The sequence below is a fragment of the Rhineura floridana genome, chromosome 8 (genome assembly GCF_030035675.1).
Source record: "Rhineura floridana isolate rRhiFlo1 chromosome 8, rRhiFlo1.hap2, whole genome shotgun sequence".
In the NCBI taxonomy this organism is placed as follows: domain Eukaryota; kingdom Metazoa; phylum Chordata; class Lepidosauria; order Squamata; family Rhineuridae; genus Rhineura; species Rhineura floridana.
Genome location: NC_084487.1, coordinates 131,010,925 through 131,026,506, shown reverse-complemented (window position 1 = coordinate 131,026,506; position 15,582 = coordinate 131,010,925). Strand labels below are relative to the sequence as shown.

The 15,582-nt window shown below is 44.7% G+C and overlaps 1 protein-coding gene across 4 annotated transcripts in view; it reads right to left on the bottom strand.

Moving 5' to 3' along the window:
- CCDC91 (coiled-coil domain containing 91) overlaps window positions 1–15,582 on the bottom strand; it is a 178,154-nt gene that overhangs the window by 121,092 nt on the left and 41,480 nt on the right. For all 4 annotated transcript variants that reach the window (XR_009757622.1, XM_061582528.1, XM_061582527.1 and 1 more), the window contains 3 exons: window positions 13,824–13,993; window positions 11,763–11,954; window positions 11,156–11,260 (listed from right to left, as the gene is read on the bottom strand). Coding sequence is in view for 3 of the 4 variants with exons in the window: in XM_061582528.1 (XP_061438512.1) it covers window positions 11,156–11,260; window positions 11,763–11,954; window positions 13,824–13,993 (467 nt within the window). In the remaining variant the exon portion in view is untranslated. The remainder of the gene's footprint in view (window positions 1–11,155; window positions 11,261–11,762; window positions 11,955–13,823; window positions 13,994–15,582) is intronic.

Here is a 15,582-nt window from a genome sequence, read left to right as displayed (position 1 = left end):
CATTCTGAATAGTATTTCACATTTATTTACTTTCTTTCCTTATTGTTCTGTACTTCCTAAGTACAGAAGTCATCGCTCCCTTAATCTAAATACATCGAAATGTGGGTGGGGAGGGGAGAATTCTTGTGATTTCCTCAAATTTTGTCCATTCATTTTTTTTATATATTATCTAACCCCACATTTTGCCAGTCCTTAACAGCTCCTATTAGACCAGAAGTAGGGCTCAAGAATCCATACAGAAAGTTGAAGTTAATGGTGAAAATCCTGAAAGTACCTTTCCTTTAACTAACGTTGCAAGTATGGAGGGAACTCTACTCATGAAGTCTTCCCAATTGTCCTCGTTATACCACAACATACTTTTATAATGTCTATTTGCAAGTAGCGACTCTGCTTTTAAGATTTTATCAGGAAAAAACAATCCTTTATTAAAGCTGTTACAGTTTGACACTACCAAGTTATATTTGGTACCCGCATACCTCCTTTATCTATTTCTTTTATATTTATATATGTATTCACTAAAGGCAAAAAACCCTGCGATTTAAGAACGCACCTATAGCCAACAGATATTTTCTAGGTTAGATTCTCTGTAGAAACAGTAATAACACAGGAAAGAAGCAAAGCAAGAAGAACACCAACAAACACACAAACATGTAATTCTCCATGTTTGGAGATTGCAGGTATTTCCACAACTCACATGCTCAGAGGCACGTTACCAAATTCTTCCAAGCTACACAGCAAGTCCTACACAGAAGGACCCTCCGTGGTGCAGAGCGGTAAGCGGCGGTAACAAAGCCGAAGCTCTGCTCACAGCCGGAGTTCGATTCCAATGGAAGGAGAAAGTTGAATCTTTGGTAAAACAGGTCGAGGTCCACTCAGCCTTCCATCCATCCGTGGTCGGTAAAATGAGTACCCAGCACATGCTGGGGGGTAAAGAAAGTCCAGAGAAGGAACTGGCAATCCCACCCCATATATACGGTCTGCCTAGTAAACATCGCAAGATGTCACACTAAGAGTCGGAAACGACTCGCGCTATAAGTGCAGGGACACGATTACCTTTACCTTTACACAGGTGGTGGATTGGACTGTGACAGACTAACCCAAATCATGTTTGCATTTTGACAAATTGGTAGGGCAGTACAAATATCTCAGAGAGGAGATCAGGTCTCCTGCTCCCCTGGTGCATTGTCGGAAGGCAGAGCTGGGGTCCCAATCCCGGGGAGCTGGATCCCGGAGAGTTGGGAGAAGAGTATTCGGATGGATGGCAGAGGGAAGGGGGAGGAACTTCCCCCCTTTGGAGCGAAGACGAAACAGAGGAACTGCCAATGATAAGGTCGCTTAGCAACAGGGAGCCTGAGCCCTCCCTGGACATTCTCACGCCTCCCCCTCTTTCAGGCTCAGAGCAAGAGGGGGAAGAGGGAGGGCTGCTCACAGCCGAAAAGCGGGGAGGCAGTTTACCATCAGCCCCTCCCCTATCCCCCATCCTGGAATCGGAAACTTCAGAAGAGGAGGGGGTGATGCTTCCCCCCTCACCGCGCACACGCAGACAGCTGAAAAGACAGGAGAGAAGGGGGGAAGGCGGGCAGTACCTGAGGGGCAGTTAAGGAGGAGCGAAAGATTGCGCGCCCGTTTGGCCCCTTCTTAAAGAACAGGCGGGAAGAAGTCCCTTGCTCTGTCAACTTTCTCCCAATGTCGCAGGACCTGTATCCCTGTATTGCTTCATGAGAAAACGCAGTCTTTGTTTGGACATTACCCTAATAAAACACCAATTAACTACAGCCGTTGGTCTGGTTCCTGAGTCACATCCTGGGCCTGACAGCTTGACAGAACCACCTAAATCACCCTCAACGCTCTCTTCACTTGACTGGGACAAGATGTCAAAGGGAGCAGCAGGGGGGACGAACCCCACTTCTGAGACGGAAGAAGTGGAACTCTTGAGGACTAAGGTAGCTGATTTGCAGACGGATGTTCAAGCCCTGCTAGCAGCAGTCAAGGCGCTGAAGACGGATAAGCAAACCTTGAAGGCCACGATAGACCAGATGCGAACAGCCCCTCCAGCTGCCGTAGTAAAGGTTCCCATTGGATTGCCCCCAAAATACGCGGGACAAAGTGATCAGTTGGCAACCTTCGTGGCTCAATGTGAGTTATATCTGGATGTCAGGCACACGGAATTTCCAGACGATGGGGCTAAAGTAGCTTTCGTGATTAGCCTCCTGGAGGGAGAAGCTGCAAAATGGGTGACTCCGTATCTCGTGAGAAAGGATACTGTCTTAGGAAGGTACAGAGGATTTATACAGGAGATGACCGAGATGTTTCAAGACCCGCAAAGGGCTGAAACAGTAGCGCGGCAACTAGGCGCTCTGAAGCAAGCTAAAGGGACTGCTCCGAGTACACTAACGCTTTTAAAATTCTGTCTCAGGAAACTGGTTACAATGACGCCGCCCTGATGTTTATGTACCGGAGTGGATTAAATGCTGAAATCCTGGATGAGTTGGCCAGGACCTCACCCCCCGCTGACCTACCAGGGCTCATCCGGCTATGCCTACAGATAGATCACCGGATGGAAGGAAGGCGCCTGGAAAGGAAGCAGGAGGTCCCGAGATACTCAGCCTCGGCATCCCGCAACAAGACCCTTCCCTCTGCAGGGATGGCAGGTAATGCAACTGAGGGACAGGGAGGGGCTAAGCCAAGACTGTCGGAAGAAGAAAAGGAAAGATGACGCCGGGAACGTTTATGCTTTTATTGTTCAAAGCCGGGCCATGTGGCCAGAGACTGTGGACTGAAAGGGGGGAAAGCTGAGCCGTCAGGAAACTAGAACACCCAGTCCACGTGCAGGCCGGTGGACTGGGGGCAGCGTTGTATAAAGGCCCCCCAACGATCCAACCTCCCTCAAAGGGGGTGTTGGTCTTGCCTATTCGGATTACAACTTCCAGAGGAGTGGTGTTTAATTCCACTGCCTTAATTGACAGTGGAGCCTCCACAAATTTTATTGATGCAAAGTTAGTCAAGCGTCATGGAATTTCCCGGTGGAAACTGGACGCTCCCCTAGCTGTGGAGACTATTGATGGGAGACCCCTGAAGTCAGGAGGGGTGACACAAGCCACGGAGGAAGTGAAACTTCAAATCCCTGGGCACGAAGAGTTCATTTCGCTATACGTGTCAGATCTCTCGAACTTTGAGGTGATTCAGGGAATGCCCTGGGTAGCAAAGCATGAACCCAAAATAAGTTGGAAGGAGGCGGTGGTGTGGTTCACCTCACAGTATTGCCAGGAGAACTGTCAACCTGAAGGAATCAAGAACACCTTAGCGGGGGCAGTGCAAGAGATCGAGCAAGTGACCCTGCCGCCAAAGTATGAAGAATTCAAAGATGTGTTTGATGAAAAAGAGGCAGAGACTTTACCCCCCCACCGCCCTTACGACTGTGCGATTGACCTAGTGCCAGGAGCCAGCATCCCATCAGGGAGAATCTACTCTCTCACAGAGAATGAGAGGGAGGCCCTGAAGGAATTCCTGGATAAAAACCTGAGGCGAGGATTCATACGCCCCTCACAATCCCCTGCTGGAGCGCCACTATTGTTTGTGAAAAAGGGGGGGGAACTCAGACCCTGTAATGACTATCGCGCATTGAACCAGATCACCATCCCCAACAGCTACCCGCTGCCCCTGATCTCAGAGTTGCTGGACCGACTGCGCTCTGCAAAAATCTTCACGAAGTTGGATTTGAGAGGAGCGTACAATCTGATCAGAATGAAGGAGGGAGATGAATGGAAAACAGGATTCTTGACCGCTTACGGACAGTATGAATACCTGGTCATGCCGTTCGGGCTTTGTGGAAGACCAGGAATTTTTCAAAAATTCATGAACGACGTGTTTAGAGACTTGTTGGACACGTATGTAATCTGTTACTTAGATGGTATCCTGGTGTTCTCAAAGAACCAGGAAGACCACGACCAGCATGTGAAGATGGTGTTGAAGAGACTGAGAGAAAATCACCTGTATGCTAAATTAGAGAAATGTGGATTTGACCTCAAGTCTCTAGACTTCCTTGGATATCGAATCTCAGCGGAAGGCGTGGAGATGGACCCAGGGAAAGTAAGCTGCATATTGGACTGGGGCCAACCTGTCACCAAAAAGGATGTACAACGGTTTTTGGGGTTTGCCAATTATTACAGAAAGTTCATTCCAGGGTTTTCCAAATTAACAGCTCCTCTGACTGACTGTTTAAGGGGGAAGAAGAAGTTTCAATGGACAGAGAACGCCACCGAGGCCTTTGAGGAGCTGAAGAGAAGGTTTGCTACTAAGCCCATTCTGCGCTTTGCTGATCCGAACCGCCCTTTCGTAGTGGAAGCAGATGCTTCAGATTTTGCCATCGGGGGGGTCCTGCTACAATTAGACCAAGAAGGGAAGGAGCTGCACCCCTGTGCGTACTTCTCTCGGAAGTTAAAGCCTGCAGAGAAGAACTACACAGTTTGGGAGAAGGAGCTGCTGGCCATCAAGGACTCTTTTGAAAACTGGAAACAATACCTAGAGGGGACCTCTCATCGAATTGAAGTGCGCTCCGACCACAAGAATCTTGAAAGCCTCCAAACAGCCAGAAAGCTGAACCAGAGACAGATAAGATGGTCCCAGTTCTTCACTAGGTTTAACTTCCAGATTACTTACCATGCCCAAGCCAAAAACCAGAGAGCGGATGCCTTATCCAGACAGCCACAATACAAAGAAAGTGAATCCGAGGACCAGCCTCAGTACGTAATCCCGCCAGAGAAATTAACGTTGGGAGTATGCCAGCCTTCATGGGAAGAGGAACTCAAAAAGGCACAACAAGAAGATGCAGACATGCTAAAATATCAGCAGGAGACGGGACAAGGTCAAGACTCAGAAGTAACCTTTCACTGGAGAAATGGACTGTTATGGTTCAAAACCGCCAGATATGTGCCAGAAGGGGAATTAAGGCTCAGAATCCTATGCCAGTGTCATGATTCCATCACAGCGGGACACTTTGGGATTTACAAGACCATTCAGAACGTGGCCAAGGACTTCTGGTGGCCTAAAATGCGTCGGGATATTGAGAGTTATGTAAAGTCCTGCTCTGTCTGTCTGCGGACAAAAACACAAACAGGGACACCAGCAGGACTGTTACAACCGTTGCCTGTCCCACACGAACCCTGGAAGGACCTCTCCATGGATTTTATAACTGATCTACCCAAGTCCCAAGGAATGACAGCCATCTTAGTAGTGGTGGATCTACTTACCAAAATGGCACACTTTCTTCCTTGTGCAGGGACCTTAGAGGCTAAAGAAACGGCCAAGTTATTCATAAAAGAAGTCTACCGGCTGCATGGATTGCCAAACAGCGTAGTCTCAGACCGAGGAACTCAGTTCACAGCCAAATTTTGGAGAGCAATGTGGAAACAGTTGCAGACGGAATTAAAACTCTCCTCCGCCCATCACCCCCAGACAGATGGGCAGACGGAACGCTTGAACGCCGTTTTGGAAAGATATTTACGAAGTTATGTGTCCTATCAACAGACTGACTGGGTATCATATTTGCATTTTGCAGAGTTCGCCTACAACAATTCTCTGCACTCCAGCACTCAACAAACCCCGTTCTTAGCTAATTATGGATTCCATCCTAAAGTCTTTCCAAGCAGCTCAGAAGGAATGCTGGTACCGGCAGCTGAGAACTTCCTTAAGGAATTGCAAGCGGCGCAACAGACACTGAAACAGCAGTTAAACGAAGCCAAAACGGAGTACAAGCGAGTTGCTGACCTGCACAGGAAGGAGGGCCCCCCCTTCAACCGGGAGACGAGGTATGGCTGTCCACCCGCTTCCTCCAGATGCCGGGCAAATGTAGAAAATTACAAGACAAGAGGGTGGGTCCTTTCGAAATAGAAACTCAAATCAATCCCGTGGCATACCGACTGAAGCTGCCTGACACGTTTAAAATACATCCTGTGTTCCATCGATCCCTCTTAACGAAAGCCGCCCCTCCCAGTGAATTACGGCCGGAGGAACCTCCCGGAGCTCCACTCCTGGTAAATGAGCAGCTTGAGTTTGAAGTTGAGGAGATCTTAGATTCCAGGATCAGACGCCACAAGCTGCAGTACTTGATTCACTGGAAAGGCTATGGGGTGGCTGACAGATCATGGGAAGATGCAGCTGATGTGCATGCTCCAGAATTGGTAAAACTTTTCCATCAATGTTTTCCCCACCGTCCCAAACCAGACAAGGGGAGGGGGGCACAGCCTGGGAGGGGGGATGGTGTCGGAAGGCAGAGCTGGGGTCCCAATCCCGGGGAGCTGGATCCCGGAGAGTTGGGAGAAGAGTATTCGGATGGATGGCAGAGGGAAGGGGGAGGAACTTCCCCCCTTTGGAGCGAAGACGAAACAGAGGAACTGCCAGTGATAAGGTCGCTTAGCAACAGGGAGCCTGAGCCCTCCCTGGACATTCTCACGCCTCCCCCTCTTTCAGGCTCAGAGCAAGAGGGGGAAGAGGGAGGGCTGCTCACAGCCGAAAAGCGGGGAGGCAGTTTACCATCAGCCCCTCCCCTATCCCCCATCCTGGAATCGGAAACTTCAGAAGAGGAGGGGGTGATGCTTCCCCCCTCACCGCGCACACGCAGACAGCTGAAAAGACAGGAGAGAAGGGGGGAAGGCGGGCAGTACCTGAGGGGCAGTTAAGGAGGAGCGAAAGATTGCGCGCCCGTTTGGCCCCTTCTTAAAGAACAGGCGGGAAGAAGTCCCTTGCTCTGTCAACTTTCTCCCAATGCCGCAGGACCTGTATCCCTGTATTGCTTCATGAGAAAACGCAGTCTTTGTTTGGACATTACCCTAATAAAACACCAATTAACTACAGCCGTTGGTCTGGTTCCTGAGTCACATCCTGGGCCTGACATGCATTCACTATAGCTGCCCAATTTCCCTGATTTTTAAAGTTTGATAGAAATATCTGTTGGCTATAGGTATGTTCTTAAACCACAAGGTTTTTTGCCTATTAGTGAATTTCTCTGCTTTTTAATCTAGGAGGTAAGAAATGGGATCCTGTGCAAGTTTGATGAGAATGGATTGATCATATGCATGCTTATTGAGTTCAGTGGGATTTACTCCCCTGCAATCATGCTTAGGATAGGTGAAACTGACCACAGGGGATGGGGAGGGGAGGAGGAGGAAGAGCAGGGTTAGGAGAGAATAAAGGAGGAGATGAAGGGCAGAGGGGAGGAGGGGGATGGGAGCAAGCAGGAGCAAGCGGGGGAGGAGGGCAGGTTGGACCATTTGCATGCTTATTGAGTTCAGTGGGATTTACTCCCATGCAATCATGCTTAGGATAGGTAAAACCAACCGGGGGGGGAGAAGGGGGAGGGAAGGAGGGCTGGAGTGGGCAAGGGAGGAGGAAGGAGGAGAGGAAAAAGGGAAGAGAGAAGAGAGGGGAAAGGCAGGTCTGATTACTTACATATTTATTGAGTTCAGTGGAATTTACTCCCATGCAATCAGGCTGAGGAAAGGTAAAACTGACCTGAGGGAAGGGCAGGAGGGGAAGAGGAGGAAGGAAGGGAGAGGGGAGGAGATTGGATGGGTGCGCACTGGGCAGAAGGGAAGCTCCTTTCCTTTCCAAAAGGAAAACATTGTGAACAGTATCATTCTTTTTCGGGGTTTGCCCCACCTTTTTGTTCTACAGCAGGCACATGTAGAATCTCACCCAAATTTAAACTAAAGCTGTCAATGGCCACATCCACACCAGACCTTTATTCCAGTTTAGACAGTCAGGGCTTCCCCCCAAAATCCTGGGAAGTGTTGTTAGTAAAGGGTGCTGAGAGTTGCTAGGAGATGTCCTGTTCCCCTCACAGACCTTCAAAACAGAGTGGCTGACTGTTAAACCACTCTGTCCACTGGAGCTCTGTCAGGGGAATAAGAGTCTCTATAACCCCCACAATCTTGTTTTAGTTGGTTCAGTCTGGTGGGTGGAGTTTCATAGCAGAAAAACCCTGTTTGAAGAAGAAAGCAAGTGTGGAGCAGAAATGTTGGTCCTAGGTGTGGTTGCTAGGGAAGCTATTATTTAGTTAGTCTTTAACCCCTTGATTAAGGGTCTTGCTGAATCTGTGGACTTTCCGGGCCTAGCTGAAACTGCAGTGGTTCAGAGCAGCAGGATAAAGCTATTCATCTCCTGAAGATTAAAAAAAAGAACTTTTCAGTTAATTGCAAAGATATTTTGCCAAAAACAAGAGTAAGGACACACAGACAAGGATCTTTTAAGTATTTGGAAACTGAGAACCATATAAAATTGTGTTATATTTAATGTTATGTTCTCTTTATGAAAAAAAAGTTCACAAGTTATTCATGGAATCTTTGCAAATCCATTTCATTTTTGGCCCATAAGAACCTGCAAGCGATTACATCTCCTCTCAGCATCCTTTACAAACTATACTCCCCAGGATTCTTTGGGGGAAGCCATGACTGTCTAGAGTGAAATAAAGGTCTGGCATGGGTGTGGCCCCAATTAGGCAAGCCCAGCAGCAGCAAGTCTGGCTTTTAGAACACTGACAGTTGGTTCTTATTGAGCATGCCCCAGCTTACTGACTTCAATGCTAAATTTCTTAAATTAATTAAAAATCAGCCAGACACTTTTAAACTGCAGAAGATGAAGATCAGAGTATGGGGCAATGCCAGTAATAGGAGAACAGGTACTGTGAACGTGGCTGATTTTAATTAATTTCAACAAATTATGAGAAAAAAATCCAACAGGGGTCGTTTCTCTCTCTCTCTTTTTACACTTTGAACTCTCAGTTCTCTCTGACTGTTGTGTGCATCACCATGAAAATTTAGAGGGTTGTTCAGCAAGTGTTTCTGAGTTCAGGATTACAAGTTTTGTAAGGTTTTGTTTTAAAATAAGCTTATGCGAGGTATTAGAATAGCATGTGGGTATTTTCAATTTAACATTGCGGAATGTGAAAAATCCATGCTGGCTGTATAATAAATAATCTTCACTGCTACTCTAGGTAGTTTCCCTTCCAAATATAATTTAGTGATATTCTTGAACCAATATTGATTGATTGTAAATTTTAATCTTATACTCGCCCTTGAAACTTTTATTCTTTAGTTTGTTCAACGTTAAAGGGGCATATCGCTGAGTTAGGGTTGACTGATGTTGTCATGAGCCCAGTCAAGTACTTCTGGCAAAGTGGGGAGGAGGAAGAGGACTGGGGTCTGGGGGAGGGGACCAGTAGTCTGCACTGGAGAGGATTGAAACCTCAGTAGTCTGGCCAGGGACACTCCCGCCCCAGGGTGCCACCTGCAGCAAATGAGACAGTGACCCTCCTATCTTCATGCCTTTCAACCCTGCTCTGCCTCCGGATCCGCCTCCTGCTCTGCCCCAGGACAGAAGGAGTCAGAGACACAGCTGGAAGAGAAGACTGAAGAAGAACTGGCTGAGCCATCGCCTCCCCATCTCCAGGGATGCACCGCCAACTGCACCGGCACGAATAGACTGAGCCTGCTCACCAGCCTGTTTGTAGGAGCAAGAATGCTCGTTTGCTGGCCTAGTCACAATCCGGAAGAGAGTTCCCACACAAGTAGTGAGCCTGCCCCAAGTCTAAGTGGTCTCAGGGGGCATGCCAAATTGTTGCGACAACATCTTAGGTTGAGTAGCGATGTCTAGTCATATCATGTAGAGACCTAGAGACCTGTTTAATCTGTAACATGATCTATGTACCACTCTAAAGTAAAGTTTCACATGAAAAATAATGGAGAAAAGCACATCAGCCATCCCAAGTCTGATTCCAAGGCGTTCAGCCAGGATATAGTCATATAGACAGATTTAGCATATAGTGCACTATGGAGCAAGATTATACTTTTTTTTATCAGTGCACCAGAATGTTTAGGTTATATTAATTTTTTGCTTCTTCCTTTTTACATCAATATGTCACAGCATGCCATATTAATGCAATTGCTATTTCAGATCATGCTCCAGCTTCTCTTGTTATGCAGCAACTTAATTTGGTTAAATCCTCTGGAACATGGTGTTTCAAAGTTTCACTTTTAAATGATGGCAATTTTAAAAAGCAAATGGTGTTATGTGTCCAGAGTTCTTATGTCTGGGAGGTGGAGACATGGCCTGTCTTGGACTGGATTGCACTCCCCTGTAAGGAGCAGGTTCACAGCTTGGATGTACTCCTGGATTCAACATTGTCACAAGAGGCTCAGGTGGCATCAGTGGCTAGGAGAGTTTTTTTCCCAGCTCCAGCAAACTTTGGACAGAGATGACTTGGCCAATGTACTCCATGCTCTGTTAACTTCCAGACTGGATTATTGCAATGCGTTCTACATGGGGTTGCCCTTGAAAACAACTCAGAAACTTCAACTAGTCCAAAATGCAGATTACTGGCAGGGGTTCCCTTCAGATCTCATATAACCCATTTTAAAACAGCCGCATTGGTTGCCAGTTCATTTCTGGGCCCAATTCAAGGTACTCACATAAGAGTTTAAAGCCCTGAACAACTCAGGTGCCAAATATCTGAAACACCACCTCCTTTCCTACAGACCCTATTGCGTGTTGAGATCAGCAGAGCGGGCCTTTTTCGGAGTTCTACCGCGGAAGCTTGCGGGGTGGGTGGCCCGGGAGAGGGCATTCTCTGTGGTGGCCCCTAAGTTGTGGAAGTCCCTCCCTACCGAGGTGCATCTACCAACTTAGCTGCACAGTTTTAAGTGATTGCTGAAGACACATTTCTTTACCCTGGCCTTTGACACCTGAGACTTGTACTTTTAGGACCCACCATATTTTGGGATTTTAGGTTGTTTTTAAATTGTTTTTAATGTTGTATTTTAAAATTGTTGCAACCTGGGACCTTTGGGTGAAGGGCAGGTAATAGATGATGATATCTGTATTGACAAAAATGTTAAGGGTGGTGATCCCAGCCACACACTCTGAGATCTTTCTCAGTTCTCTGTGGGTTGATTCAGCATGTGAAAACAATGGGAGATTGACTGATACTGCCTAACAGCTGGTTTTTGAAGGGAAAAAAGCTGGTTTTGAAGAAAAAAGTTAACCTTTATATAATTTCAGTGGCAAGAGTAATTCTGCCAATTTTTTTAAGCCCTCAAATTCATAATTTTTCAGACTGACTCCCCTGCAAGTAGCTAAAGAAGAAGAAGAAGAAACAATTTACCTGGAGCTTGTTGTACCGATCCTGGTTTGAAATTAATTTATCCTCCTTGTGTTTCAGGAAATCTGTTTCCAGAATCCTATATTTTTCCAACAGATCCTCTAACTCCTAAAAAAGATTTAAGACTGAGATTAAGAAGATATGTATCTATTTTTCAATTCTAGTCTCTCCACAAAATATCATACACATGATAAAATATTAGCCACTGCCTGGGCAAAGAGGAGAATGTACTGATTTAAAGTTGTTTTTAAGTTCAGGAGCATTAACAGTATTAAAATTTATTAACAGTATTAAAATTAAAAATGAAATTTATTAGCTAGATAAAAAGTGAGTCTCTAGAACAACAGGAAGACGAAATGTTTCCACCTTGTATTCTCAGGGCACATGGCCTTTTTTTCCTGAAACTTTTTAAACAAGTCAAAACTGAGTCAGACGTCCAGCATGGAAAGTAAACCAAAATGGTTAGATTCTGGCAAAGTAAATAACTGAAGACAGGATATTGGACTGGAAAGTGTTAGACAATCCTAACTATAGGTGATGTTGCCAGCTATGACCATAATGAAACTACCCACAGATTTCAAAGGATAATGCTGAAAAGTTGTAGATATACCTTTTTTATTCTACATTTTTCTTCATCAGCTGCATTAAGTTTAGCTTCTAGACCTGAAAGTGTTTGTTGAAGATATTTATTTGATTCATTTAATCCCAGTTCCTCATCATTTTCAGTTACTTTTTCTACATCTTCACTTAGACTCAAAGAGGAAACTGGTACTTGCAAAGAAGGATCAACTGATAATGGAGCCTATTTCGTGGGAGACACAAAAATGAATAGAAATGAAAAAAGGTTAAAATTACAATGCTAAATAATTTTCATAGCAATACCTTCCTGAAAGGCAGCTAATAGATGAATATGAAATTAAATATACTTCCAGACTTGTCTGAATAAAAAGCATTTTTGCCATGATCCAAAACCACGCAACTAGCTCTGTGTGCCCACGGAGACTTTGGACTTGGCTTTCCCCAACAGTAGTCCCCACCTCACACAGTCCCCATAGCAAGACATTTTTTTAAACTGAGAAGAGAGCCAAAACCAAAATGGCAAGGGCAGTCTCCTGTTCAAGGGGGAGGGGAAATCACTCTGGGTACACAGAAGACCTTGGAATTGTCTTTAAAAGTTCTTTGGATGCTGGCAATTATGGATATAATATAAAATATCAAAATTACTCTAAACAGCTTAAATAAAAAAATATAATTGTAAAAACTTTAGTCTTTTCAATCTGATCAATATCGTAATTTCCATTTCAAAATGAACATGCTACATTGCTATAGGCTCAACACAAGAAAGAGAGAGAGAGATTTTGGCTTGAACATAGCTAATGTTACCTGCGATTAAGAACCATGAAAAGCAACATTACCTAATCAATGGCAAAGTTATTTCATTGGTTTCAAAGGGACTCGGGGGTCGGCGTGACCAAAAAGTAGGTATAGCCACGCCACATTCTTGCACATACATACATATACCACACATACACAGTGCATGAACACACAGACATATAAAGAGCAAAGCCCCCACACACCTCAGCTGATACGTACAGATCAGGAGAGGAACAGGGGGATTTTCCTCTCCATTGTGGCTTTGTACCCAGTCCAGCACCACATTGGGAAAGAAAATCTCACCTCCACTTCAGATTGAGTGATATTTCGCCCCACCAGGCCTCCCCACTTGGCCTGGGAGGCCATTTTCCCAAAAACATGTTCACCTACCCCCACACCTCACAGGGAGCTCCCTACCACACCCAATCCCTGTAGAAGCAGGACTGAACTCCAGTGCATCAGCTGAAGGACGGGGAGTTCAATCCTGTTTAGGATTACAGTGCAAAAACCTTCCAGATAACAAGGAGATTTACATGGAAACGTCTGCTAAAAGAAAGGATTTTTCTTCCTTTTTAGCAGGGATTTCAATTGCTCCTCCCAGTGCAAAGCATGCCCTCAGTGCCTCTCAGCTGATGGATGGTGGAGGCACATTTTTCTCCAGGGAGCAAAGCAGTTTTCATAGAAACAACTGATAAAAGTAGAGGAAAAAAATCTGTTTTACCAGAGGTTTTAATGGAAACTGCTTACTTCTGTGGAACAAGATGAGTCCCACCCTATCAGAAAGCAAGCTTCAGTTCTTCCACGCATCAACTGATGGATGGGAGATCCAAGCCTGTTTTCTGAGAAGGGAGAGGCACGTGCAAAGTGCTTTGAACTTTTGACTTCAGGATTTCAAAGCGCCAAATCACCAGACATCATGGTGATTGACAGGTGTGGCCCACAAGGCCAATCCTGATAAGAATCTGACCTACAGAGCCAAAAAGATTTTCCACCACAATCTAAAGAGTGGAAAGGGTACAACATAGCCATCAGAGCCAAACTCAGCCACTGGCCAGCAGTTCACATACTTTTTCTATGGGTTCAAAACAAGAGATTCTGACTAGGTGGATTGTAGCCAAGATTCTAGTTCTAAAAACACATCTTTTACCTACAAAAAAATCAACTCTCCACCCTGCTCCTGGCAAGATTATACACAAAACAAAGAAATTTACAGTGCAATCTTATACATGTCTACTTGAGTTCAATGGGGCTTAATATCAGTTTTGTACATAAAAGATTAAAAATAGGTTCATTTTACCTGCTCTTTAAAATCAGCTAAATTTAATGTGCTGGATGATGGCTGACCTTCTATGACTATATCATCATCTGAAGAAATAAATGGATCTGAAGAGACAATACAGGCAGAAGTGGCAGACTGCTCCTGAAAAGCCTCAGTAGAAAGTGCTTGAGGTACATGGATATCAGGTGCTATGCAAGAAACAAGAAACAGACAAGATTACAAGAAAAGACAAGTTCAATACAAACATTTCTGAAAGCCAACATCTGGCATGATGTAAACAGTAACGTGGTAACTAGAGAAAGGAATTTTACACGTTGCCAACAAAAAATATGTAATATATGGACTGAATTTAAAATTGGATCGCTTGACACAACATGTATTACCAGGAATTGTTTTCACTTTATCTTTAAACTTATAAAAATAATTTCAAATCTAACAATATTCCCAAGATGCAATAACATGATACTGAATAGAAACTACAAAGTGAATTTTAAATGTAATCTAATGTTGCATTTTATTTACAAAGTCACATTTGTCATTCTAAGATTCTTAATTGTATACAGCATACAGCAGACTCAACGTGAGCTGAATGAAGACTTTGAATTTGAAAACAGCTGTTATTCTCAGTTACCAAACATCAAAGAGAACATACAGGATGAACAAAAATTTGTGAACATTGTTTGGTCGATATGTATATGCTCCAATTTAATATTGGATGATGAATTCCACATAATTAAATAGCAAATACTCAATTGAAGAACACCTCCCTTGAAAATTATTTTGTGCAAAAAGGCAGGACAAAAATGTTTTAACTATAATATGCATACTGACAAGCTAATATTGACGTTGCATGTTCCGCATTTTCTTTGGCATGATTATAAACAGCAGCTTGTTGTTGTTATGTGCCTTTAAGTCGATTATGACTTACGGCGACCCTATGAATCAGTGTTCTCCAAGAGCATCTGCCGTGAACCACCCTGTTCAGATCTTGTAAGTTCTGGTCTGTGGCTTCCTTAATGGAATCTATGGACATTGACTTGGTAATATGCAAAGCCAGTGGTGTTCATTTGTTCAGTCTTGCATGTCATCAGGCTAATGTGCATAATGGCTGGTTTTTTATTCTCCATTCAGTTGACTACAGGATACATGCTGCACTACAGTAAAGCCGTAGATCAAGGAAGGGGAACTTGTGGTCCTCCAGATGTTGTTGGATATCAGCTCCCTCTGCATAACAGTTGCTGGGAATCATGAGCAGGGGCAGTGTTGTTGCATTCCTGTCTTGCTTATTCCCATATGCATCTAGTTAGCCTCCATGAGAACAGGATGCAGATTACATGTGCCTTACGAATGATCCAGCAGGTCTCTTCTTACATTCTTATTAGTCCCAGGAAGCATGATCAATAGTCAAAACTGTAGTATAATACCTGGAAAGCCACGTCCCTCACAAGCAACTATACCTAATTCTTGCCATCTTCTTCCATGGGTACTATGGGAATGTTGACCTACCTTTCAAAATGTGTTATAAAGATGACTAAAGCAATGGATACAAAGCATTTAGAACACCTAAAGAAGAGATTATGCAACTGTGTGCCTGCTAGTATGCAAAATAGAATAATGCAGTTGGAAGGTACATCAAAAGGTCATCTAGCCCAACTCCCTGATGCAGAAATCCATTAAAAGAGCATCACTGATGTTGGCCATCCAACTTCTAATGAAGGAGAACTACTACGTTTCAAGACAATCTGTTCCATTCTCAATCAGCTTGCACTATAGAATC